Source organism: Sminthopsis crassicaudata, chromosome 1, assembly GCF_048593235.1.
Source record: "Sminthopsis crassicaudata isolate SCR6 chromosome 1, ASM4859323v1, whole genome shotgun sequence".
Lineage (NCBI taxonomy): Eukaryota > Metazoa > Chordata > Mammalia > Dasyuromorphia > Dasyuridae > Sminthopsis > Sminthopsis crassicaudata.
In genome coordinates, this window is record NC_133617.1 from 383,791,329 (window position 1) to 383,817,214 (window position 25,886).

At 35.7% G+C, this 25,886-nt stretch overlaps 1 protein-coding gene and 1 long non-coding RNA gene across 5 annotated transcripts in view; one reads left to right on the forward strand and one right to left on the reverse strand.

Moving 5' to 3' along the window:
- The window catches only part of ALPK2 (alpha kinase 2), a 152,290-nt gene that overhangs the window by 98,394 nt on the left and 28,010 nt on the right, over window positions 1–25,886 (reverse strand). The window contains exon 3 of the mRNA XM_074279450.1: window positions 13,562–15,287. Coding sequence (XP_074135551.1) covers window positions 13,562–15,287 — 1,726 coding nt within the window. The remainder of the gene's footprint in view (window positions 1–13,561; window positions 15,288–25,886) is intronic.
- LOC141549684 (uncharacterized) overlaps window positions 1–25,886 on the forward strand; it is a 65,397-nt gene that overhangs the window by 15,029 nt on the left and 24,482 nt on the right. The window contains exons 1-4 of one of the 4 annotated variants that reach the window (XR_012484420.1): window positions 13,778–13,867; window positions 14,956–15,102; window positions 16,058–16,153; window positions 17,034–17,123. This is a non-coding gene — a long non-coding RNA (uncharacterized LOC141549684). Of the gene's footprint in view, window positions 1–13,490; window positions 13,576–13,777; window positions 13,868–14,955; window positions 15,103–16,057; window positions 16,154–17,033; window positions 17,124–25,886 lie in introns of those variants that run through there. The other 3 variants (XR_012484422.1, XR_012484419.1, XR_012484421.1) reach the window with 3 other exon arrangements.

Genomic DNA, 25,886 nt, shown 5'->3' on the forward strand with positions numbered 1-25,886 from the left:
CAGGACACTTCCCCTTCTTCCTCAATTCATCTGACTCAACAAAAGTCTTCTGCTTATACTGCCCCCTGCTATTATCCTTGGGGACATCAACTCACACTTTCATGAACCTTTTTAGCATTCTGTGTTCATAATTTCTCAGGGTCTTCAAGACCAATTATCTCTACCTTCCACCCACTTCAATTAATTACCTATAAGAGCATACCTTATAGCTCACTTTCACTTGGATCTGTACCACTTTTGAGATGCTGAACTCTTAAATCATCCAATCATAATCTCCTATCCTTCTACTTCTTGTATACCTTACTACCAAAAATTTATTTTTTGCCCTTGTTATCTCTGGCCCCTCAACTGCCCTTTGTTTTCCCAGTTCCTTCACCCCATTCTGGCTTCACTTGCTGCCCTCCTTATTCAGCTTAGATCCCATAGTCACTTTGGGAACTAATTCATATTCATCATCACTCTAGAATTCCTCACTCATTTATTAATTATAGCAAATATTTAAAGTTTGAAAAAGACTCTGTTTCCATCATCTCATTTAATCCTCATACTAACCATATAATGTGGTTATTTAAAGATGTCATTATCTCAGCTTTACAGATCTAGAAACTGAGATTTAGAGAAGTTACATGACTTGCTTAAGGTCAAACTGCTTCTAAGTATCACTTCAGATTCAGGTCTGACACCACATCTAGTATCCAGTAAACCATGATGCCTCCCTTCCTAAGTATACTTGACCTTGTACTGTTCCTATCCAGCTAATCCTTAACCCTGGGTAACCTTTACCATGTGTTTTCTCCATTCCTGTTTCCAAGACTTCTGAGTTTTGATGGACAAAGTTATGTAACTATGCTGGCTAAGTATACTACAGATTCATCCTATTTATCCTCAGTGGGCCACCCTGTTACCTAGCACTCCTATTTTTCATATTTCATTCACTCCTAATATAGTCTCTACAGCTGTTATTCCAAACCTTCTGCACTCTCCTCAAGACCCCAACCTTATCCCAGACCTATTCAATCACTTTTTTTTTTAGGTTAAACATGCGCATTATAAATATATTTCCATATCTGTCATGTTGTACATAACAAATGTACAAATGGTCTGAAAAATCAGAACAGAAAGAAAAAATTAAAAGTGTGAAAATACTATGCTTTGATGCACATTCAGTCTCCATGGTTCTCTCTCTGAATGTGGAGAGCATTTTCCATCTACAATCCATTGTAATTGTCTTGAATCCCATATTGCCAAGAAGAGCCAATTCTATCACAGTTGATCATCACATAATCTTGCTGTTACTGTATCCAGTGTTCTGTGGAGTCTGCTCACTTCATTAAGCATCAGTTCGTGAAAATCTTTCTGGGCTTTTCTGAAATCAGCTTGCTCATTGTTTCTTATAGAATAGTAATATCCCATTATACTCACATACCATAACTTTTTCAGCCGTTTCCCTATGATGGACCCATTCACTCTTAAGAGAGAGCCTTGCTTTAGGCTCTTTGTTACTAGAGAGAGTAATAGTTAGTAACTATTACTAGCCTTATTACTTAAGGGCATTAGAGATCTACTTCAGCTTTCCTCCTTTATGTTTAAAAAATGCCCCGTGGGTGTTTACATCCATTCTCAGCTCTTTCCCTCCCATCTTGGAAGATAGAATTGTCCTTTTATTTCAAGACTAACTTTTTCTCCCCAAGGCCTGGAGCCTGGATCCTCAAATCAACAAGCATCCATTATGTACTTACTATGTGCCAAAAACCAATCCCCCTGATCAACACTAAAGCTATAAAGGAAGACAAAAAGAGTTTCATACTCCAATTGGAGAGACAACATTCAAACAACTATGTACATATAAGAGATATTCAAAGTGAATTGGACTTCATTTCAGAGAAAGTTAACTTTGAGGGGTACTAAAAAAAAAAAAAAAAAAAAAAAAAAAAAACCTTCTTGCAGAAGAAAAGGTTTGAGTTGAGTCTTGAAGGAAGCTAAGGAAACCCAGAAAGAGAGAAGATATGGGAGAGGGAATATTGTATGTGAAGAATAGCAAAAAAGATACTGTTTCTGGATTGGACCATGGTAAGAAGAAATGAAGTGTAAAAAGATTGTATAGGTAGGAAGGAATCAGATTATGAAGGGCTTTAAAATTTGATCATGGAATTACAATCAATCATACCTACTTTTAAGATTGATAGGGAAGCTGTGAGAATGGAACTGAGAGGAGAACAATGATTTAAAGCAGAAAGGTTATTGCAACAGTCTAGGCCTGAAGTAATGAGGGATTACACCAGGGAAATAAGTACAAGATAAACACACAGGATGGTGATAGGATGTGTGTGAGAGGGTTTGGGTTTTTTTTTGTTTTGTTTTGTTTTTTTTGTTGTTGTTGTTGTTGTTTATCTTCACAAAGATAAAACAAGATTACTTGGCACAAGATTGGATAAGTAGGATAAGTAATAGGAGTCAAAGATGAAACTTAGGTTGTGATCTTGGGTAACTGGGATGATAGTAGTGCCCTCAACAATAATAGGGAGGTTCAAGAGGGGAGGTTGTACTTGGGAGCAGGCAAATCAGGAATTCAGTTTTGGACCTGATGAATCTAAGATGACTATGGAACATCTAGGATCAGATGTATAATAGGGAATTAAAAGAAGTGAGGGAAGTCAGGAAAATGACTAGGTCTTGATAAATAGAACTGAGAATCATTTTCATAGAAATGGTAATTGAATTTGTGAGAGCTGATTAAATCATCATATAAGATGGTATGGAGAAAGAAGATTGTAAAGGACAGAGTAAAGGACTCCTCTGTTTAGCAAATGTGATTGTTGTTGATGACTGAGCAAAGAAGACTGAGGAGCAGTCAGATTGTCAGGAAGAGAATCTATCCTATTAAGCTTCATCAGGTCCTTAGTTCAGAATTCATCCCTTTTGCATAACTTCTTGCAATTTTTAATTTCTTCTCTTCCCTGGCTCTTTTCATTTTGCCTACAAACTAGTTCATCTCCTTTATCTTAAAACCAAAAGAAAAATCAAAATATCATCATTCATTCCTATTACTATGTGAGAGTCTTATCTTCTCACTTTGCCAAATTTGTTTTAATATTTATTAATATCTTTTGTTTTTACATTACCTATAATGTCTATCCCTATCTGTCTGTCTCCCCACCCCCACCCCTACTCTCTCTGTCTGTCTGTCTCTGTCTCTCTCTCTCTCTCTATCTCTCTCTCTCTCTCTTTCTCTCTCTCTCTCTCTGTCTCTCTCTGTCTCTCTCTCTCTGTCTCTCTCTCTCTGTCTCTCTCTCTCTCTCTCTCTCTCTCTCTCTCTCTCTCTCTCTCTCTCTCTCTCCCTTTCCCTCTGAGTCATCCTTTAAAACAAAGAATAAAAAATAAGAAAAACAAACCAACACAACTAAGTCTCTCTCTCTCTCTCTCTTATCTGTCCCTCTCCCTCTGAGTCTTCCTTTAAAACAAAGAATAAAAAAAATAAGAAAAACAGTTTAGAAAAACAAACCAACATATCAACTAAGTCAAATAATATATGTAGTTTTCATCACCCACTAGTCCCCCACCTCTGCAAAGAAGGGAGGCTTTTTGTCAAATTTCTGCAATGAATAGTTTATATTTGCTATATTTCTTATTCAGATGAATTTCAACTTTTTGCAATCTACATTCTTGATTCCCATTCATGGGAAACTGCTTCTCAAACTTTACTGCCTTCTTAATTTCCAAATCCAAGAGTCTTTACCTTTCTTGACCTCCATGAAGTACATATTACCCCCTTGTTTCTTGACATTCTCTCTTCATTTGTTTTTTGCTTATCTTCTTGACGTTTCTCCTATCTCTCTGAATATTCTTTCCTTGCCTCCTACTCCAGCTCTTCTTTCTCTTCATACTCTTGAATGTAGGCAGTTCCCCCAAGGGTCTGTTTGTTCTAACTCCCCTTATCTTCTTTGGTATTCTCCTTTGCACCCATGTCTTTATCAAGAGCCTCCATGTAGACAACTCCCAAACATTTTTTATTTCTAGTTTCATTCTCTTTCCCAGTCTCTGTTTCCTCATTTCTACCTAATTAATAAAAAAATCCCTTTTTGTATGTCCCATTGACAATTTCAAACTCACTTTGTCCATAGTCAGAGTTATCTTCCCTTTGGTCGTCTTATCCATTAAAAAAATGAGAGAGTTAGATTAGAAGATCTCAAAGTTACTTTCCAACTTGAAATTTATCATGTCTTAAATCCTACCAAAAAAACTACTCCTTTTCTCGACTTTTCCATTTCTTTCATGTAAATGGTACTATAATTCTCAAGTCTTGTAGATTTTGCCTATACAAACCATCTTGAATTAGCATTTATTTTCACTTCCTAATTTTATCATCATAATTCAGGCTCTTATTGTTTTGTGTTTTTTTTTTATTGTTGTTATAGCAACTTTCTAAATAAATTATTTCCTTCTTGAATTCATTTTTAACTATGCTTCCATATTATTCTTCCTAAAGTACAGCTTTGATCTCATATTCTTCAGTCCATATTATTGAAAGAGACCTTAGAGATCATCTAATTGGAACCCTTCATTTTAATGGGAGAGGAAATCAAGAGGTTGAATGAGATCACACAGCTAAGTTGGTGGCAGAACATGGAGTTCAAATTCAAAGCTCCTGAGTCTTAGTTCAGTGTTTGTTCCTACTACACCATGATGTCTCACTTATCTCATTTCCAAACTTTTATTGGCTGCCTATTACTGTCACATGAAGTCCTTGGTCTGGCATCCAAGATTCTATATAATTAGGATATAAAACCCTTTTTTGGCCTTTGTGTCTTATGCCTTCCTTTGCTCTATGTTCCGGCCAAGCTCAACACTCTTTGGTCTTTAGACAAGTCCCACAATCTTCTGACTCCAAGGCTTTACTCACATTCTTCCCCTCGGTCTAAAATAGTCTCCCCCAACAACTTTGTCTATTAACATTCAGATTAAACTTCAAAGCTTAGTTCATTGTTTTTTTTTTTTTTTTTTTCCCCCTGAGGCAATTGGGGTTAAGTGACTTGCCTAGAGTTACACAGTTAGGAAGTGTTCAATGTCTGAAATCAAATTTGAACTCAGGTCTTTCTGACTTCAGGGCTGGTGCTCTATCCACTGTGCCACCTAGCTGCCCCTGCTTAGTTCATTCTTATTCTTCATGCAGCTTTCTCTGATGTCTATCCCAATCCTCTTAGCCTAGGTGCATTATTCTTAACTATTCAAGATTAAATATCTTGGCTATCCATATAGCAAGACTTGCATGAAATAATGAAAAGTGAAATGAGCAGCTCCAAGAGAATGTTGTACACATTAATAATATCATTGTTTTAAAAACAACTTTGAATAACTGAATAGTTTTGACTATTATAAATATGCAAATTAACAACAAAGAACCTATGAAAGAAGACACTATCTGCATCTAGAGAAAGAACTGATAAATAAAAGTATTTATGGAATGACTTATATTTATATACATATTTGTGTCTAATGATAGCATCTCTAGGGTGGAAGGGGAAGGGAAGAAAAAACGGGAAAAGAAGGAAGTTACATGATAATTTTTTATATATTTAAAAGGAAAAGTAAGCTGTACATAATACATTTGGAAATGCTTATTTCATTTCTTAAGTTCAGAATAAAATACAGTAAACCACAAACTGTATTACTTGGTTAAATGAAGTACTAAAATGTTCTCTCCTTCCGCCAATACACTGAATTGTTCTATGGCCCTCATATGTCTTATTCTTTAAGGGTTGTCCCACATTGTTTTGATTTGCATGTCCACAATACCTGCTCCAGGAGATCCTACTGGTCATGAGGTACCTGATGAATATAAAATCAAATCCCACACTGGTTGTAGAGGTTATATCATGATCAGATTCAAAATAAAGTGGGCCTAAGTGATGTGAAATATTTCAGGCCATAAAGCAGGTTTGTTGGGAAGGAGAGAGAATATATGTAGTAAGATGAGGTAGAAATGTTAAGATAAATATAATAATACTTGGGTTATTCTATCTCAGCTCCAACTGGCCACAGATGATGAAAAGTTTATGTTGCCTGGCCTCTGAGCACTTTTATAGATCTTTTAATACAAACCATAGGATTACAGTAAGCCAGATCTTAAGTACACATCAAAGTAACCAGCTAGTTCAGTCACCATGGCTGGTCTTAGAAAATGGGCTTCCTGATCAAAGAGCAGAGTCAGCACTAATTACTCTGTGAGTCATATACTGATAGTTCTGACAGTACCTTGATTATAGCTCATTAGAATAGGGGTTCTCTAGCTCTTTTCTTTCATATACCCTTTGGCAGTCTGGTGAAACTTATGGACTCAGAATAATGTATTCAAATACATAAATAAAATACATAGGACTACAAAAGAAACAAATTATATTAAAATACAGTTATTGAAATATTTTTTAAAAAATCAATAACCTCAAGCTAAGAAGCTCAGAATTGGAAGTTTAGGTTTTAAGAAGTTTTGAGTTTTTTAATATTTACATACTAAGCCCATTTGGGACAGCTAGGTGGGGCAGTGGATAGAGTGCTGGCAGTGGTGTCAGGAAAACCAGGATTCAAATTCAACCTTAGAAATATCCTACCTGTGTGACCTTCAGTAAGTTAATTCTGTCTGTCAGTAGAGAAAGAAATAGTAAGCCCCTATAGTACCTTTACCAAGAAAACCTTATGAACAGAGGTCACAAAGAATCAGACACAACTGAATAAACACACTAGGTCTATTGGTGGTAATATTAAACAATACTAAAAGTTTTATTGATGCTTTTGTTATCAGTGATTTGTTAGTATCCTTGATATATCAAGAAAAAACAATGAAAGTATCTAGTAATATAGGTGTTCATTTGCGGCTGACTTATGGTAAGGATATAGACAAAAAGCCTACTAATAAGTAGGTATCTATGGATTGTGATCTACCCCATCAAAAGGAGTTTCCACACTGATGAGATCACAGCTTTATCTGAACAATAAGTATCACCACTGCTATTATGACTATTATTTAGCTGGGAGGGATAGCTGATGCATGGAATCATAATCCAAAGGGACTTTCCTAGGTTAAGAAAATACACCATCCAAAGGCTGGGTCCTGCAAACTTTCCAACCTTATTTCATATTGTCTCTCTGCACAAACTCTTATGTTCTAGTTAAACTGGATGACTAAGAAGCTGTTCCCCAAGTCATGGTTTTCTTCCACCACTTATATATAAACACAAAGAGTTTATTCTTCTTTGGTGTCATCCAGCTCTGTACGAGACACTGAATTCAGCTCCCTCGTGTCTGCATCCATTCGTGCTAGCAAACAAACCACTTTATGAGATAACTGCTCTTTCTCAGACCATAACATCATTTATTGCTTTTAGTGCTACTGCATATTGCTTAGGCTTAGAGTTCTTTTGGTTTATTATTTTTTCTCTACTTAATCCCTTGTTTGTTTTTTTAAGTCAGTAAATAGATATGTTGATGACAGATAAAGAAAATTAGATGTTCTCACTCATGGAGAAATGCCAATGTCATGCCTAGTACCATATCCTGGGATGGTGCCCTACACAGAGTGGACACTTGAAAAATGTTGTTGATTGACTGACCCTTTCACACAGAAAAACAATCACAGAATCTCTGGATTGAAAGGACCTGAGAGGTCCTCAAGTCTAATCCTTCTACTTGAGGAGGAATTCTACCAATTTCCCCTGCTTTCTTTCTATTGGCCAATCATTGAGTTTGATTGAACAAGTAGTGAACTTTAAATAACTGCTTAGTTTCTTTTCATGGATGAGTTCCCTGGAATCCTACTGTTGGCTTCTTTATACTTCTGGCTCTTGGTGGTATTCCCTGAAAGCCAAGTGGTCCTGGCTCTTTTTGTTTAGTCATTTTTCAGTTATGTCCATATTTCATGACCACATTTGGGGTTTTTCTGGGCAAAAATACTGGAGGTTTTTTGTCATTTCTTTTTTGAGATCATTTAATAGATGAAAAAACTGACACAAACAGGGTGAAGGGACTTGTTCAGGATCACACAGCTAGTAAGTACCTGAGAATAGATTTGAACTCAGAAAGATGAATGTTCCTAATTCCAGGACTGGAGCTCTATTCACTGTACCGCCTAGATGCTGGGTCCTGCCCCAGAACCTGCTACATTAAGTGTGCTGGAGATAGAATTAAGTACAATAAGACCTTGTGCTCCAGAGGCTTACAATCCAACTTGGGGTGGGGGGGGGAGGGCAATAAAGTAAAAAGAAAGAAAAACTAGCTTGTATTAATTTGGAGACTTGTTATAGGCAATAATTGCTCTAGGTCACTCTTCCATATCTGGTCAATGATTAAGTCTTTATGATTTTACTGCTATATATCCATTACCTATCCTCTTCTCTTCTCTTACATGGGCTACCATACAAGTTCAGGCCTTCAACACCTCTCACCTGAGCTAATGCAGTGACTTGTCAATTGATCTAAAATGGCTTCAAGCCTTTCCCCTCTCCAACCCATCCTCTATACAGCTACCAAATTGGTATTCCTAAAACTCGGATCTAACATAATGGTCCTCTCTTCAAGAAGCATCAGTACCTGCCTGTTGATTCCTGTATAAAACACAAATTCCACAGTTTGACACTAAAATCCTTTCACACTCCAGTTAAAGCCTATCTTTCCAGACTTATTTCACTTTCCTTTTCTTTACATGTTCTAATTTTCTGTCAAACTGGCCTTTTTGCTGTTGCCCACGTGTGATGTTCCATGCCTTTGATTAGGTTTTCTCCCATGCATGGAATGCTCCTGTCCTCCCAGCCCTCTTCCTCCTTCTTCCTCTTCACATCTGGGAACTTCTAGTTCCTTTCTAGGCTCAGGTCCTACATGAAGCCTCCATTGATCCCTCCCAGTTGTTAGTGTTCTTTGGATCCCTAGAACCTAACACTAAGTGCTTTGCACATAGTAAATGCTTAATAAATGCTATTGAATTGACAGGACATTGTGGAGGGTCTCATGAATCTGTTCATCTTTAAAGGATGACAAGAGAAGAGATGAGGGCTAGCCATTCAGGAAACGGGTTAGGGAAGTCACATAGTACATTTAGGGGCATGATTGAGAGTTTTACTAGGGGAACTAAAGTTAGAGAGGCAGACTGGGATTATTTACTCTCCAGACTAGTGTGATAAGATTTTTCTAAATTTTAGCTAATTTATCCAGAGCATTGCAATAAAGATGGCATGGGTTCTGTCATAATTTCTGCCTATCACATTGTCATAGACTAAACTCCCAACCTCTGACAGTCATCCCCAAAGTTAATGGCACTGTCAAAAGGGGAGTCAGGTAAGCCTGAGAATGGCTTAGCATAATTACATCTCCACTATTAGAAAAACAACTCAAAGACATGTTCCACTAATGATCAATCACTCAATCAATAAGTGATTATTTTTATTATAATTTTTATAAATTAATAACCTACTATGTGCCAGCCACTGTGTCTAGCATTGTGAATACAAAAAGAAAAAGCAAAATCTCTGACTTCAAAGAATATGTGTGTATACATACAGATATGTATGTGTATATACATGCATATATATGTCTATATATGTCTATAGTATAATCACACATATATCGTGTGTATATACACATACATTCCTTAAAGGCAGAGACTCACTCTCTCTCTCTCTCTCTCTCTCTCTCTGTATATATATATATATATATATATATATATATATATATATATATATATATGTACATAAACATAAACATATTTTTATGTGTGTATGCCTGTATGTAGACATGTGCCTATGTGGATATACATATATGTGAATACATATAATCTTGTGGAGACAACATGTACAAAAATAAGTTATGCAAAATAAACAGAAAAATACAATGATCATTCAGGAGTGCCATCTTTGCATTTAAAGGAAAATACATTTGCATGAGATAGTGTTTGTGATATATGGAATAAACTATGTTATCCTTGCATAAAAAAGCTTATTATTGTTTATGTTATTTCCATGGCATCTAGTTAAAATACATAGAATGTAGTGCAGTGCTTCATAATTACCAAGTGCTGACTCTCCATTCAGAAAGTTTGCAAAATACCTTAATTGAAGATTAAATTTCCATATTGTACATATGGGAAACCCATTAACCAATCCTCCCTAGACCCCAAATGCACATTCTGTAGGGTAAAGCTTACAATTATCCAGCAGGACTCTTCATTTAGGAGCGAAGCTTATATGACTCCAGCGAGGCACCAGAAGAAACTTTAGATGAGTAGAATGTCATTCCTAACCTCAGAATTGGACCAGCACATTGAGGTTTAAACCAGAGTAAAGGTTTTGTTGGTGTGACCTTTGGAGTAGGTTCAGATTGGCCTGAGGTACCCTCTCTACTCTCAATGGCTAAACTTCTGAGACTAGGTTGGGAGGACTAGATTAATGAGGGTGAACTTGGATAAGTACTATTTCCAATAAGACTAAAACAGTTTTGTTGTGTTGTGTTTTATTTAGTTTTTACATTGTCAAACAGGAAAGCAAGTATAAAATCTGAAGACATGAGTTTACAAAGGAAAGGAAGGAGTTTTAAAACTAGGGTGTATGAACTTATTTATTAAAAATATGTTGATAACTATATTTCAATATAATTGATATCCTTTATTATCTTGTATAGTTTATTTTGTGCATCTAAAAACATTCTGAGAAGGGGTTATAAAAGAACTAAAATGGTAGAAATTTTGTTTTGTTTTGTTTTTCCCCCAGAGCTGTACATAATATTCTATTTCCTGACTCTATGACTTAATAGATTGTGCCCCCTCCCTGGAATGCTCTCCTTTTCTCTATCACTCCCCCGATCCTTTCTAGGCTCAGTTCAGGAGCTGCCTCCTACTTAGGACCTTTATTACTTCTCCCATTTGTAAATGCTCTTCCCTTCCTATCCAGACTATTGATCTTTGTATTTGTGTACTTTGAATTTCCTTATCAGCATATATGTTGTATAACTCCACTAAAATAAAGTTCCTTGAGAGACAGACCAGAAAAATGGTTATGATGAAAATCAAAAAACTAGAAAAGGAGTTAGTTTGCAGGTCACCAATCCTACCAAAAGACAGTTAGAGGTAAATGAATCATAGCATGTGCCCATCAGCTAATGGGAAGAGATGAAAGAGGAGAGACACCTTTATCTCAACTACCCTGAAACCCAGGATTTTCATCTTAATCCTAAGGTCCATTTACAGTGGATAGAAGATTTAGAAGCAAAAGCTACAAACTCCAAAAATTAACTCTTAAACTTCAGAGTCTTAGGATAAAGGCTTACGGTAAAACCAATAGATTTTCCCAATTCTGGTAATACATTTTTGACATGATTCTGAAAACACAGCTTCCTGTTAGGAACACAAATTTGTATGAGAAGAAGACTCTGCCTTGTCAAATATGCCAATTCCTTCTTCTTCCATTCCCCTAACAAACTTTTTCTATCCAAAGAACAATAGATATTATAGGAAGAAGGAGCCTTCTTAGCACCTAAGTTGTACAGAACTGTCTTTAAGACACAGTTTCCTTTGAAGTTAATAGTTGTTCCCATAGTGAGAATTAGCTTTGTTGATGATCACAGCAAAGTGAGAACTGACTCCATGTAAACTGTTTCTTAGCTTATTTTCCAACCTAGGTCCCTGCCTAATTTATTTATTTTATCCCAAAGTTCAAGTTGCTTTTTTGATGAAGATGTTTGTGACTGTGCTGCTATAAATGAGAAAGTATAAGTACTTGAGTATAAATCTTAGAATGGACATAACAGATAGAAATTTGGCTTCAGGAATGAAAGTATTTTGATTTAGTTAACTCTCAATGAAAAAAAAAGTGACATGGTAGCCAATCGTCAATGGGTTTGGGGACTAATGATGGATAGGGGCTCTTTTCCCTCAGCTTCTCAATTTAGTGCATCTAGACAGATAAAATCAAGCCTCTAATGGTGGTGGGTATGTCCCTGACACCCCCTTTATAAGGGAAACTTAATTTTTTAATTCCTATTTTTTCTCATATTCTATCATCTGAGCAGATATCAGATTCTACAGGCTTTTAGTAAAAGGGATATTCTGCTTAATGATATGCACTAAGAATGTATAGACACATGAAAATGATAAATAAGGTATGAGAGGAGCAACTTTATGGTCAGGAAAGGAAATGATGTATAAAATTCAAAAAAAACCTTAAAACAACAATCTATTTTGTATAACTATTTGAGCAACCCAGTAATGTAAGCTATATATGGGAACAAATTTGTTGCAAATTATTTATGTGTGAATAATAAATGACAGCAGTCATAGACTTGTTATTAGTGAGATTACATCTATACAGCAGACAGTGAAATGGAAATGTTATGTGGCTAAGTTGCCTGGTTTAGATAGCTAAATAGAATAATCCACTGAGGAGGTTGTGTGGTCAGGTCTGTAGGAATCACTATACTGCATTTTAAATAGTCTAATATTTAAAGTTTTCCCTGAGAGAGTTAAAAAATTCCTAAATACCTTTGAAAGTGTACCTTTGAAAACCTTTGAAGTTAGAGTTTCATCTTTCCTGGCAGAAGAGGCAGGTAAGTGACAAATAAGTTGTTTGTTTGCTTGTTTTTGGCAAAAACAAACAAAATAACAAAACCCAATTTCTTCTATAAATCCAAAATCAATAACTCATAGACTCTTAATAATTTTATGTCACATAAATCATTACTAAGAATCAAGGACAATTTTCTAAGATATTGCATAAATTCAAGACTTTTAAACTTTTATTATATATCCTCAAAAGCCAATTCAAAACTTTTTTTTTTTAAATTGGACAAAAGTATTTCTCAAGAAGCAAACTTCTTTATGTTTGAGTTACTTCTTTGCTTTTAATTCTTTCTTTTTAAAATGCTTCCTCCAAATAAGCAATTAGTGGAATTTATAGTCAATTGCTTAACTCTTTATCTTCTTCCCTGATACCTAATACTACTGATATATAGCATACCATAATTTACAAAGTACTTTCATAGAGACACAGATAAAATACATGTAGTTAAAAGTAAAAGGCAGTAGCAGAACTAGCAGTCTAGCATGACAAAATGAATTACATAAATCAAAATATCTAGAAATTACCCATTCCCATAGGGAATATGAACTTGTCAGGTCCCACCTTTCAGAAACTGCTCCCACCAAACATGACTAAATAGAGAGAAAATTTTCAAAGGCTATACTCAAAACATTTGCTTGAGAAACTTTCTGAATAGAGAGATTGCCTGGTAAAACACATGCAGAGTATGAAAGATCATGTTTCTCTATTCAGCTGTCCAGAATCCCATTAGTCGCTCTTACTACTGGCCGTCTTTTTCTATAATTAGGATGGCTTAAGGTTTATCTGGGCCTTTTTCAAAACCAGATTTCCTTCCTAGCAGCAGCAGCTGTCACTCACTCTTGCCTTAATGGTATCTGAGGGCTTACTTGTGATTTACATTATGGTGGAGCTCATGGAAACATGAAGTGGGGGGATAAGGACATGGAAGGATGCTTTCTGTTCTGTTATTTTTTGGAAAGGAGTCTTACCTGAGGATGGGCAGGTTGGTTTACCACCTGATCTTTCTCTAGTAGGCCTTTAGTACCCTTCCCTTTCTTCTTCCATTCTGTCTCTCCTTTTGTGGGAAGTGATTCTGTTGGCGCTGGAAGGGTTTCTGTTTCTTGCTGTGCTTGGGTCGAAATGGTATATTCTCCTCCATGGAATTGGGAATTAAGATGAATAACTTCTGCCTCTTCGTGAAAACTCTCTCTTGTATCGCCTTGGCTAAATTCAAGATCCCTGATTTCTCCAGGACCTGGGAGGTTAAGCGTGCCATCTGTTGCATTTTCTTTCAGGTTGGTGTTCAGCTTCCTGGGTTTCCCTTTGCTCCCTGGTCTTCTCACCCTGACTAATTTCTGTGAGCCCTTCTTCTGCGGCAGGTCTCCCTCCACACTTTTCTCTGCTGGGTTCTCCATAGGCTGCTTTGTCACTGGCTTTTCTAGTTCATGAGTCTGGGGCATCATCTCTCTAGGCGTCTTCTCCATGTTCATCAGACTGTCAATGGCAAGGTACTCTCCTGCCTGGTGACTATCTGCATTTTCTCCTTTCATTCCTGGTTGATCACTGTCATTGGCTGGAGAAGCGGCAGGGAGCTTATATCGCTCTTGGTCTTTCATTGGGGATGTTTCATCTTGAGGGTGTCCCAAAGTAAGAGTCATTCCTGGTTGCAAGGCAGATTGATTGGAAATGGGTAGATTGCTCCTTCCAGCTATTTCTTGTAGTTTTGAGTGATGATCACAGAAGCCAGTGGTGGTATCCATAGGCACAATGTTATCTGACACCTGACAGTGATGAGCCATTTCACTGTGGAAATGCTCACACCCACCCAGACAACCCTCTCTGAATTTTGTCTCTTCGTCATCTCTTTCTAATAAAAAGACAGGGTCATTCCCTCTGAGGTCTTCTTGCCAGATCGCATTAGAGTAATCTGTCATAACATCGGAACATTCCAAATACTCAAGGTCATCATCTGAAAACTCCTCAGTGCAGGTTAGGTTTATCTCTGGGCAGAGTTCAAAATCTGTGTCAGAGTCTTCACTGGAAATCTCTGGGGAAACATTCTGCTTGGTTGTAGAGCTGTACACTGGATATATGGATGTGGTTTCCTCAGATAACGCCATGCTAAAGCTAATATATTTTTGTATTTTAGGGTCTCGATGACTAGATGGTAAGATTTCATCATTATGACCATAACTGGCCATGCAGTCATCAACTAACCGTGATGGTTTGGAATGTACTAGCTCACTGCAACATTTTTCCAGTCTGTTTGTCTCATCCCTGTCTTTAGGGGAAAGCAAATCAAATGTAGTTTCCTCTGTGTAATTATGATTAGAATAATTCTTTGGAGTTTGAATAGTGCTTTTGACACCTGTGTCTTTTTCAGGACTCTGTGTCTCATTATCATTGTTGGAGTATAATTGTGATAAGCACAAGTCTCTGAATTGAGGGAAAGAAGAACCAGACAGAATAGAAGTGTCCTCAGTGGCAGTCCCTTTCTCCTGGAAAACTTGTTCTTTATCATCAACTTGATGTGAGTTGTCCTTCTTGTAAATCTCAGTCTTATCCTTACAATCCTTAGCAGCATCTTTTCCCAGGTTAGGGTTGAGTTGTGGGTTCTCTGAAAAACACTCAACTTCAACAAAAGCTGAACAGCAAATCATTCCAAAACAGTTTTGAGCAGAGATCTGATAAACCGCAGCATCATTCTTGGTGCAGCTGAGGTGAAAAGAGGAAAAAAAAAAAAAAAACATCATTTACCACATGATGGATAGACTCTCAGTAGAGTCTCAAAAAACTTTCCACAACACTAACCCAAATGGAGAAAGTTGGCTGTTTACTTAGATGAAAAAAATGTCTCATTTTTCACAATTTCCCTCCTACCAGGGAGAAATGTTATGACATTTTTGGAGTACTGGGAATTGAGAAAGTACCATTCTAGCATTTGTTTCCAGGCAAGAAATTGTGACTTAAACTAAAAAAACTATCATATTCTGCCCCATATAACTGAAACAATCTGAACAACAACTATATTTAATGTCATCTTAAATATTGTGACTTTTGCCAGTAAATCTCTCTGATTACAATGCCCCTAATCATAGAAAAATGAGTTTTCTAAGTACAATGTTCTTAGCCAGTGGACTGGCCAGTGCTATCAACCATGGTTCTTTTTTTAAGCTTTTTATTTACAAAACATATGCATGGGTAATTTTTCAACATTGAACCTTGCAAAACCTTCTGTTCCAAATTATCCCCTCCTTCCCTCTACTCCCTGCCCTAGATGGCATCACATTCAACCATGATTCTTGAGTGATTCTGGCTGAGTGCCATCCCTAACAGAACTTTAAGCTTTCTTATGCTTAAAGTCTATAGAGCAAAAAAAAAAAATTAATTGACTCTGGTGCTATATTCAGTTGTTCAAACATGAGCAAACATCACTTAGGATACCTTAGTTTTTTTCTCCCTTGACCCTATATAATTGTCATTAGAAGGGAGAAGTGATATGGTATGAAAATTCCAAATGCTGAAGTAAGAATACCTGGCGTGGGTCCCAGCTCCTGAATTTCTCAGCTGTATAAACTAAGGTAAATCATTTAATTTCTCTGAACTTACTCTTAATCACTTATAATATAATCATAATAATATTTTTATGATATCTTTCTTGTTGCTATTCTGAGCCTTAAATGATGTAATATAAGTAAGGGTTTTTGTTTGTCAATAGAATGCAACCTTCCTGAGAAAAGGGGCTGTTCACTTTTTGTCTCTGCATCCTAGATCCTGGCATAGTGCTTGGCACACAAGATCATAAATTTACAGCTGGAATTTTGGGACCATTAAGTCTTGCCACTTCATTTTATAGATGAGGAAAATGAGGCTTAGAGAAGTTAAATCAGTCACATAAATAGTAAGTAAGGCAAAATTTGAATTCTAAACCCAGTCAGGAAGATTTGAGTTCAAATCCATATTCAAACATTCAATAGCTGTGTGACCCTAAATCAGTCACTTAACTTCTCTTGACCTCAGTTTCCTCCTTTGTAAAATAAGGAAAATAAGAACACTTCTCTTCCAAGATTGTTGCAAAGATCAAATAAGATATTTGTAAAGCACTTTGCAAACTTTAAAATGCTATATAAGTGCTAGCTATTATTATCATCACCATCATTAATTATCATAATTCCTGGTTCCATGTTCAGTGCCCTTCCCAAAAAAGGCTGACTGATGTAGCATTGTCATTGTTAATTATTGATCTCATGTTGTATTTTTCTATAGGGCCCTACCTTGCAGATCTGAAGAGCTTTGTTCAAATTATTATGAAGTATTAGAAGGAAGACTTGTGTTAACTATTCATACTCATGATATTCTATGAATGCCTTGCATTGTTATAAGATTTGATACTTAGTGACCTTTCACTTACATATCATTTAATTTTATATTACTAACCCCTGTTTGTTTGACACATTTCAGGGATCTACAGCCATTCAGAAACGGAATACTAAGTGCCTGGTGCCAAGTTGTCAGAGGAAGAGAAGTACATAAGCAGTCAAGAGACGTCAGGTAAGGTTGATATCCTCTGAAGATCTCCAATACATTCCATCAATTAAAAAGGAAGTTAAATTAATAAACACACTTAAAGGAGGATCCGTGAAGTATTCAAATAATAGATTCTTATAACTCATTCAGTTTAACTTCCTCATTTTATTTTATTTTTTTTAATTTAGGGAATAAGCAAGAAGCTTTCTCATTTTAAGAGAAAACTAAGGCTTAAAAATACTAAATGACTAGTCCAAGTAGAGTCAGATAGTCAACCTAGATAGCCTGCCTTTGGAACCTGGCTCCTTTTATGCCAACTGTCCTCTAGTTCCTAGCTAATTATACTTCTAGGAAAAGAATGATTGAAATGGGAATTTTAATATGAGGAGGAGGGGAGTAATTCTGGCTCACAGAAGTACTTTATGTACATTAAGGGAAAGGGGAGTACTAGAAAATGGAAGAAAGCTACAGGAAAAAAAAGAAAAGAAAGAGAAACCATTACTCTTCTTGAAGTCTGGTGGAAATAACAACAATAACTCTTTTATTCAGTGTTTTAATGTTTACAAAGCGCTTTACAATAGTATCCCATTTTATCCTCACAATAATTTTGGGAGGTGAATTGCTATTATTATCCCCATTTCACAGAGGAAGAAACAGACAGACACAGGTAAGTGACTTGGTTCAAATCTCATACCTGAGTGTCTGAGACAGGATTTGAACTCAGATTTTTCCTAACTCCAGGTCTAGCACTGTAACCATACAATACCACCTAGTTGCTTCTAGAAAGTACTTCTAATGTTGAGAAACAGGGCCCTACTCATAAATGGCCATTTGGGTAATCCATTTACGGGAACCATTTGTTCATCAGAAAATGTAATTAGGACAACTAGATCAAAGGCGTTAGATATATGTATTCTGTACCCTTATATTTGTTCCTGGCACACAACTGGCATTTTATAAATGTTTATTGATTGATATATAAAGGCACCCCCAAACCATAAAGTACTCCATGGATTTAATCTGTTTTTGTAATTGTCAATATTAATAATTATATATATATATATTATTATATAATTAATAATAATAACAATAAAAATCATCAGGAAATCGGTGTCCCTGATAATTCAAGATAGTAAATTGCACAGCCGGTGCCAATGTGTATTGAAGAATAAGCAGAATAATAATTTTTGTGATTTTACTCTAGGTAGCTATATGAGACTTGTCTAATATGTTAAATACTAAATAAATACTTGTTGACTATTGTGTACATCATATAACATACATGCAAATTGTATTTAAATCCTATCCTATCCTATATTAAATCCTATCCAGAAGAGGGCAGCGTTATATCCCCATGTATAATGGATACAAAACCTTTTACTTCCTTACCCCTTTTTCCTGGGATGTCCACTTCACTAGGGCAGGTATGTGGCATGGTGATTAGAGAGATGAGAACCAAATAAGGAAGACCTGAGCTTAAAATCGGGTCTTAGCACTTAATAGATGTGTGACCTAATATTGCCTCAATATCCTTGAATGTGAAATGGGAATAATAATAGGTTTTGAAGATAAATTGAGATGTTTATAAAGGGCTTGACAAATCTTAATGTGCCATATAAATTCTAAGTGATAAAATTCCTGGATCATCACATTCTTTCTCCTTTTTATTTTCATTGCTAGTTGCTCTCTGAAGCACACACTCACTCAATTATAAACCATCTCCCTAATCCTTTGGCTCTCATGTACACACTATGTACAGTATGTATTTATGTGCTTTCTTTTTAGTCTGAGGGTAATTGCATTCCATAGTACACTTCTTCCTATAGAACCCTTAAGCACACTTAAGATGCTGGGATGATTATCACCTAAAGGGAATGGAATCACCCACTAAGTCAATATAAATACTTCACCATGGCTTACAGTTACTTAGAAGAAAATCAGAGTTATCTGTTTAGTTCCCCATGGTTTGGCATGAGTGGTGTGGAAGAGTTCTGTTTGCTATTTTCCCTTTTTGATATCCTCATAATTTTTAAGCAGTATTTTGAAAGGTTAAGAGAGCTTAGAGGGGATAATGGGTGGTAATTCCCAATTTCAATTCTATTTTTAACAGTTTTGCTATTTAAAAACCTTAGGAGTTATTAAAGTCAATTTAAGAGAAATCTTTAGCAAGCTCTTTAAAAGCCATGAAAAAGCATTTATTAAATATTGTGTTAAGTGCTAGGAATACAAATAGAAAATGAAATCTCCTATATTTCTTATAGTAAAATAAGCTTTTAAGTCTGACAATGATGGAAACTGGATGGGAGTTTTGAAATATGCAATACACCAGCATTACTAGAAAGAAATGCTTCAGAGTAAGCAATATCAATAATAATAATGTTAATAATAGCTAACATCTACATGGTACTTATAATGTATCAGACACTATGCTCAGTTGATCCTTTTACAACAACTTTGTGAGATAGATGCTGTTATATTGCTCATCTACCAAATGAGGAAACTGAGGCAGAGATTAAATGATTTGCCCACAGTCATCTAGCTAAGTAAGTATCCGAAATTGGATTTTAACTCAAGATCTTCCTGAGGCTTCCATTGCTTCCTAGCTGTCCCATGATAGCTAAAATAGAAATTCACTCTCAAATTGATCTAATGTCTAAGAGTTTAACATCAAAGACTTTATTTATAGTCAGAAAGTGTGGGCTTATTAATTCCTGGAATTCTGAACTGGAAGGGACCTTAATGATCATCTCATCTTCAGCAACAGAAGAGGAAAGTGAAATCCACTAAGGTCAATTGGCTCACAAGATTTTGAAGCTATTATGTAACAGACCCAGGTTAACTCCAAATCCAGTGTGTTTGCTTTTATACTACACACACACAAATGAAGATTTAACAATGATAAGTAATTTTAATTATCAACATATCTTCTGACTTTCCCACTGCCAAAACCTGGCAGTCAATAATTTCTCTATCTACCTTAATAATAATTTTATCCTTCAAAATGGGGAGGAACTATAAAGGAAAATTGATCTGATTCTCACTATAATTTGGAACTAATTTCCTCCTTTAAAACTTCTATCTTTTCAAGTTTCCTCTAAAAAACAATAAGTAGTCCTAGATTCAGAAGGCTTCAGATATGTTCTAGCTGTGTGATTCTGGACAAGTCATCTAACCCTGGTTACCTCAAAAATGAGTGGAAATAATATTTTTGGCCTAATTCCCACTAAAGGGAAGAAAATGGTTATTGTGGTAGTAGAGGTAGTGGGAACTTTGTGAAGCAATGACCAATTCTAGAATTTCTGATAAATGACAGGAAAATTGGACATATTCTGACATGAAGCTAAGAATTGGGGAAAGGAGATTTCTGAGGGACAGAGGAAAGATAGATAAAATCCCATGTCTTAAATTTTACAGGGGAATTCAGCTCAGAGGAGTTGGGAAATTGTCAAGAATAAAATCCTAAAGACACAAAGGGAAATTATTTCAATAGGGAAGAAGTTTGAAATCAGTTGACTAGACATTTAATAAGTTCCTGCTATGTGCCCCAAATTTTATTACGTACCAGGGATACAAAGAAAGACAAAAGACCTTCAAGTAGGCCTTCAAGAAGCAAACTTACAGTCCACTAGGTGAAGACATTATATAAATAGCTATTCCTTTACAATCCAAGCAAGACGGGAGAGGAGATCCCTGCCCAGGAGGAAGATAGGGTCCCTTGTCTGTGATTGTCCTTGCTTTCTCCCAGTAAGTTTACAACACCTTGTTCCCCCAATGAGAAGGGTATCTATGAACAATTACTCCTAGTCTGGTACTTTTGGTTCGGGCTTAAAGGAAAGAGATCACAAAAGGGTGTACACACAGGATTGTTTGGATTCTCCCTAGAAAAATCACATTGGCAGCAAGGTAGGGTAATGCCTCAGTTACACTCCAAGAAGGTCCAGAAAGTACAGACACAGAATTGGGATGGGAGCAGGAGACAAGACAGCTCTGAGAAGAGACTGGGGAGGGATAGGCACACAGAGAGTCAATTGTAGTTCAGAGTTGGAAGCACATGGGCAAAATGGGCCCATAGCAGCTCAAGGAGTACTCAAGGGGCAGGGTTGGGCGTCCTATTCTAATAGGATTCTGGGGATGGAGGATAGTCTAACTCTTGTCCACGCTACCTTAGGATTATTCATTAACATATCGATATCATCTCAAAGTTTTCATTGCCATGTTGGGGTTTCTTAGCATAACTTTTCTCTGCTTTTACTACTTATATCTGAACCTTATCTGTAGTTTACAGACCAAAGGAATATTAGTGGGGATGAAGGAGTTATTATCTGGTTTCTTCTAATTTAGTGGATAATCTCTGGATGTGGCCTTAATTAACACAGAAGGCAGTTTTTTCAAAGTTCCCCTTTGTACTTTTAATTCCTATTTATTATTTGATACCTTACATCAGCTATTTATATACTTACCATACTACCTGGTGGGATGGATGGGACCAGAACAAGATAAAATTTCAGCACATAACTATGTACAAACAAGATATATAAAAGATAAAGTGAAAGTAGTCTCAGAGGAAAAACACTGATTAAGAAGGACTGAGAAAAGTTTCTTGCAAAAGATGATAATTAAGCTGAAACTTGAAAGACTCTAAATAGAAGCTATTTTTTTTATTTACTGCACTAAATCATGATAAAAATCATTCCATTAATCATTGTTTTCCATCTCTTGGTCTCTTGGTGTAAGAGATCAATTTCCTTGCAGAGATGCAATTTTTGCTAATTGGAAAAGATTAATGAGAATGCCAAGAGAACTCACCAATTTAGATTAAAAAAAAAGATATTTATAAAAAAAGTGAGAGTAACAGAGGATGAATATAAGAGTATGGCATGGTCCTATAAAAATGGTGTCAAGTAATGGCTCTAAATGAGCTGAATATGTAAAGGAAAACTAAAGACAATAAAATGGTTTTGATTTTAGCTATGTTGGGGGGGGGAAAGAAAGAGCATCAAAGAAGAGATGACACTTAAGACAGATGAAACAAGGACAACTGGTACCAGAGAAGGTAGAGCTATTCATATCTAGATTTGCTTCTGTTTGTTTTATTTTTTTTAATAAAAGACAAGTACTTTTACACTAGAAATGAAAGAACAAAAATGGCCAATAGTTGTGCTCAAGATAAATAAAGAGATAAAATATAATATATATTATGTAATAATAATAATAACCCACATGAATTTAAGTTCCTGAACCTGTATCTTTGGGGATAAAAGAATTGTCAGGTGTAATTACTGCATCACTATAAATAGTGTTTAAAAGGGGATAAATGGGGAAAAGGAGAAGGACAGATGTTGAACCACTTGTCAAAGAGGGAAGTTTCAAAATTATAAAGGCTAGTGAGTTTAACTTCAATTCCTGGGAAAATTCTTGAGCAAGTCACTAAAGAAAAAGTGATGATTATAAAAAGGAAATGATTATAAAAAACCAGCATGACTTCTTTAAGACTGAAGAATACTTTTATTTCCTTTTTTATTGTTTTTCCCAGGGAAATGCTTAAGATATAATTTACTTAGATTTTAGCAAGCCGTTTGACAAAGCATCTCATATTAATCTTGTGGAAAAGATGGAGAAGTTAGAATGAATGAATAAAAAATAATTTATTAAGCACTTAGTGTGAAAAGAATTCTGCTAAGCAGAAAAAACACAAAATATTCCTTGCTTTCAAGGAATTTAAATTTTAGTGAGGGAAACAACATATTTAGGAGGTTTGGGTTTTAAGTCAGAAGATACCATGGTCCTTAGGGTACAATAACAAAGTAGCTGATAATGTATCTTCTTTAATATCATTTCCAGTGATGAAACCACATCTTTCTGATTCTGATCCATCGGACATTGCCAAAGACTTTTGCTGATATGTAGACTAGACAAATATAAAATTAAATGGATAAAACTAGTTGAATAGTTGGATTCAAAGAGAAGTAAGTTTATGGTTCAAGGTCAATGTGGTAGGTCTACAGTGGAAAATCCCAGTTATCTATGCTTGATCTATTTAAAACATCCTTATCAATAATTTGGATGAAGGCATATGGCATGCTCACTAATTTTCAGATTCCTCCAAGACAAAAAGCTGGGAGGAACAAATAAATCACTATATGATGGAATAAGGATACAAAAAAGCTAGCATGCTAGAATAGGGTTGAATTTAAACAGATAAAACTCAATAGGGTGAATAAATCTAAAGTTAACTTACACTTTGGTTCATAAAGCCACCTTTACAAGTTCAGAGTTGATGTGGCAAGTTATATAATTGACAGTCTGGAAAAAAAAGATCTGAAGGTTTTAATGAACTGCCTTGCTCAGTATGATTCAACCAACAAAAAAGTTCATCTTGTCAAAATGCTATCTTGAACGCCATTTTCAGAACTATAGCCTCCAAGAATTAGGAGGTGATAGTTTCTCTCTGGTCTTCCTGGGCCAAATCACATCTGCTGTATTATGTTCAGCTCTGGGTGCCACAATTTTAAACAGACGTTGATAAACTAGAGAGCAGCCAGAGGAAGGTAGCCAGGATGATGAAGGGCCTTAAATAATACTATATGAGGATTTGTTGAAGGAATTGGGGATGATAAACCTGAAGATGAAAAGATCCAAGAAGAGTATAATAACTCTCTCTCTCTTTTTTCCTCTCTCTTTTTCTCTCTCTTTTCCTCTCCCTCCCCCCCCTCTCTCTCTCTTTCTTTCTCTCTCTCTCTCTCTCTCTCTGTCTATATAGATAGATAGATAGATAGATATAGATATCTATATCTATCTATCTATCTATCTATCTATCTATCTATCTATCTATCTATCTATAGTATGTATTTGAAGAGGCTGTCATATCTTCCTCTCTCTCTGTCTCTGTCTCTCTGTCTCTCTGTCTCTCTGTCTCTCTGTCTCTCTGTCTCTCTCTCTGTCTCTCTCTCTCTCTCTCTCTCTCTCTCTCTCTCTCTCTGTCTCTCTCTCTCTCTGTCTCTCTGTCTCTCTCTCTCTCTGTCTCTCTCTCTCTCTCTCTCTCTCTCTCTCTCTCTGTCTCTCTCTGTCTCTCTGTCTCTCTCTCTGTCTCTCTCTCTCTCTCTCTCTCTCTCTCTCTCTATATATATATATATATATATATATATATATATTTATATGTATGTATATATATGTATGTATGTATGTATTTGAAGAGACTATCATGTGAGTGAGGAATTAGTCTTGTTCTGCTTTCCCCCAGAAGTGAGGATTAGTAGCAATTTGTGAAGGCTGAAAAAAGTACAAATTTAGTCTTGCTGTCTGAAAAAAAAATCTTGCTTATAAAATTCTCCCAAAATAAAATGGGCTGCCATGGAAGAGAGGGGCTTTACCTTGATTACAGATCCTTAAGAAGAGAGGCTGAATGACCATTTGTCCATATATGTTGAACTAGACAACTTCTGGGATCTCTTCCTTCTACTCAAATCTACTCTGAGTTAAGACCAGGATTCATTTAAATTTAAATCCAGAATTCCTTAGACCCCACCGTAGAGTAAACAAAATATCCTAGGATATCCCAGAACAGAGATTCTTAACTTGGAATCCATGGATTTATATATGTATATATAAACTGTCTTTTGATATAGATTCCTTAGTCATCCCATGTATTGTATATCTGAGGGGTCTATAGGTTTTACTAGATTGCTAGGGGTCTATGATATAAATTTTTTTAAATCCTGCTTTAGAGGTGTTCAGAAAACAAAGATTCTGTGCCAAAATCATCCCCTCCCCTAAGCACCAACTTGTCCCCTAATGACAACTATCCTTAGAAACAGTTGTTGGAGCAGGCACCACATTGGGTTCATTAGAAGGCATCAAAGAATATATTCCTTCTCTTTATCCCACAACATTTTTAAACTTAGGAGACAGAGTGTGGTAGCTTTTGTCTGTCTTATGATAAATGAAACCACATATTACCTGGTTATAGGCCTCTGCCTTAAGCTAACTTGGCTTTTAGAGCTTTTCCTCAAAAAGAACAAACCTGGGTAGTCTCAGACTTCCAGCTATTATTTCAGATAGGAGGAATTATGATCATGTCAGGTGGCTCCTAATCACTAACTTTCCAAGGAGTCATTAAGAGTAGTCTGTGAATTTGTAGGCACACCTAGTTTTATCATGTTGATTTTTACTTAGCTCCAGTAGAATACAACCTGAATAAAAATTAAGTCATATATATATATATATATATATACATATATATATATATATATACATATGTGTGTGTTTCCAAAATATACATACATATATATACATACTATTGCAATAATATATAACATAAATTACAATAATAAAATATAAATTCATTTCAAAAGTGTTACAGAATTCAATGCCATTATATTTTTTTCTCAAGAAATACAAATCATACAAATATGATCACATAGAGCTTTGCTAGATATTTTGATGTTAAAGTATCTTCATAGGGGTTTCTTTTTCTTTTTAATATTGTTCAATTGGGGAGGCATAAGAAGAAAAGAAGTACTTGTTAATTGAAAAACATAAAAATAATTTAGAAAAATAAATGGAAAAAATGTTCTGCATGCTCAAAGAAGTTGGGAATTACTGATTCAGTGTGAAAAACCATGAACTCAGAGTTGTAAGATCTAGGTTTGAATAGTGGCTTTGCCACTTACTAGCTATTGATAAATCACTTGGTGTCCATAAGTTCCTATTCCCTAATTTATAAAAACTGTGTCCACCTAATGTTTCCTCAGAAAGCTGTTGTGAACAAACTTAAAATGCTTTATAAAT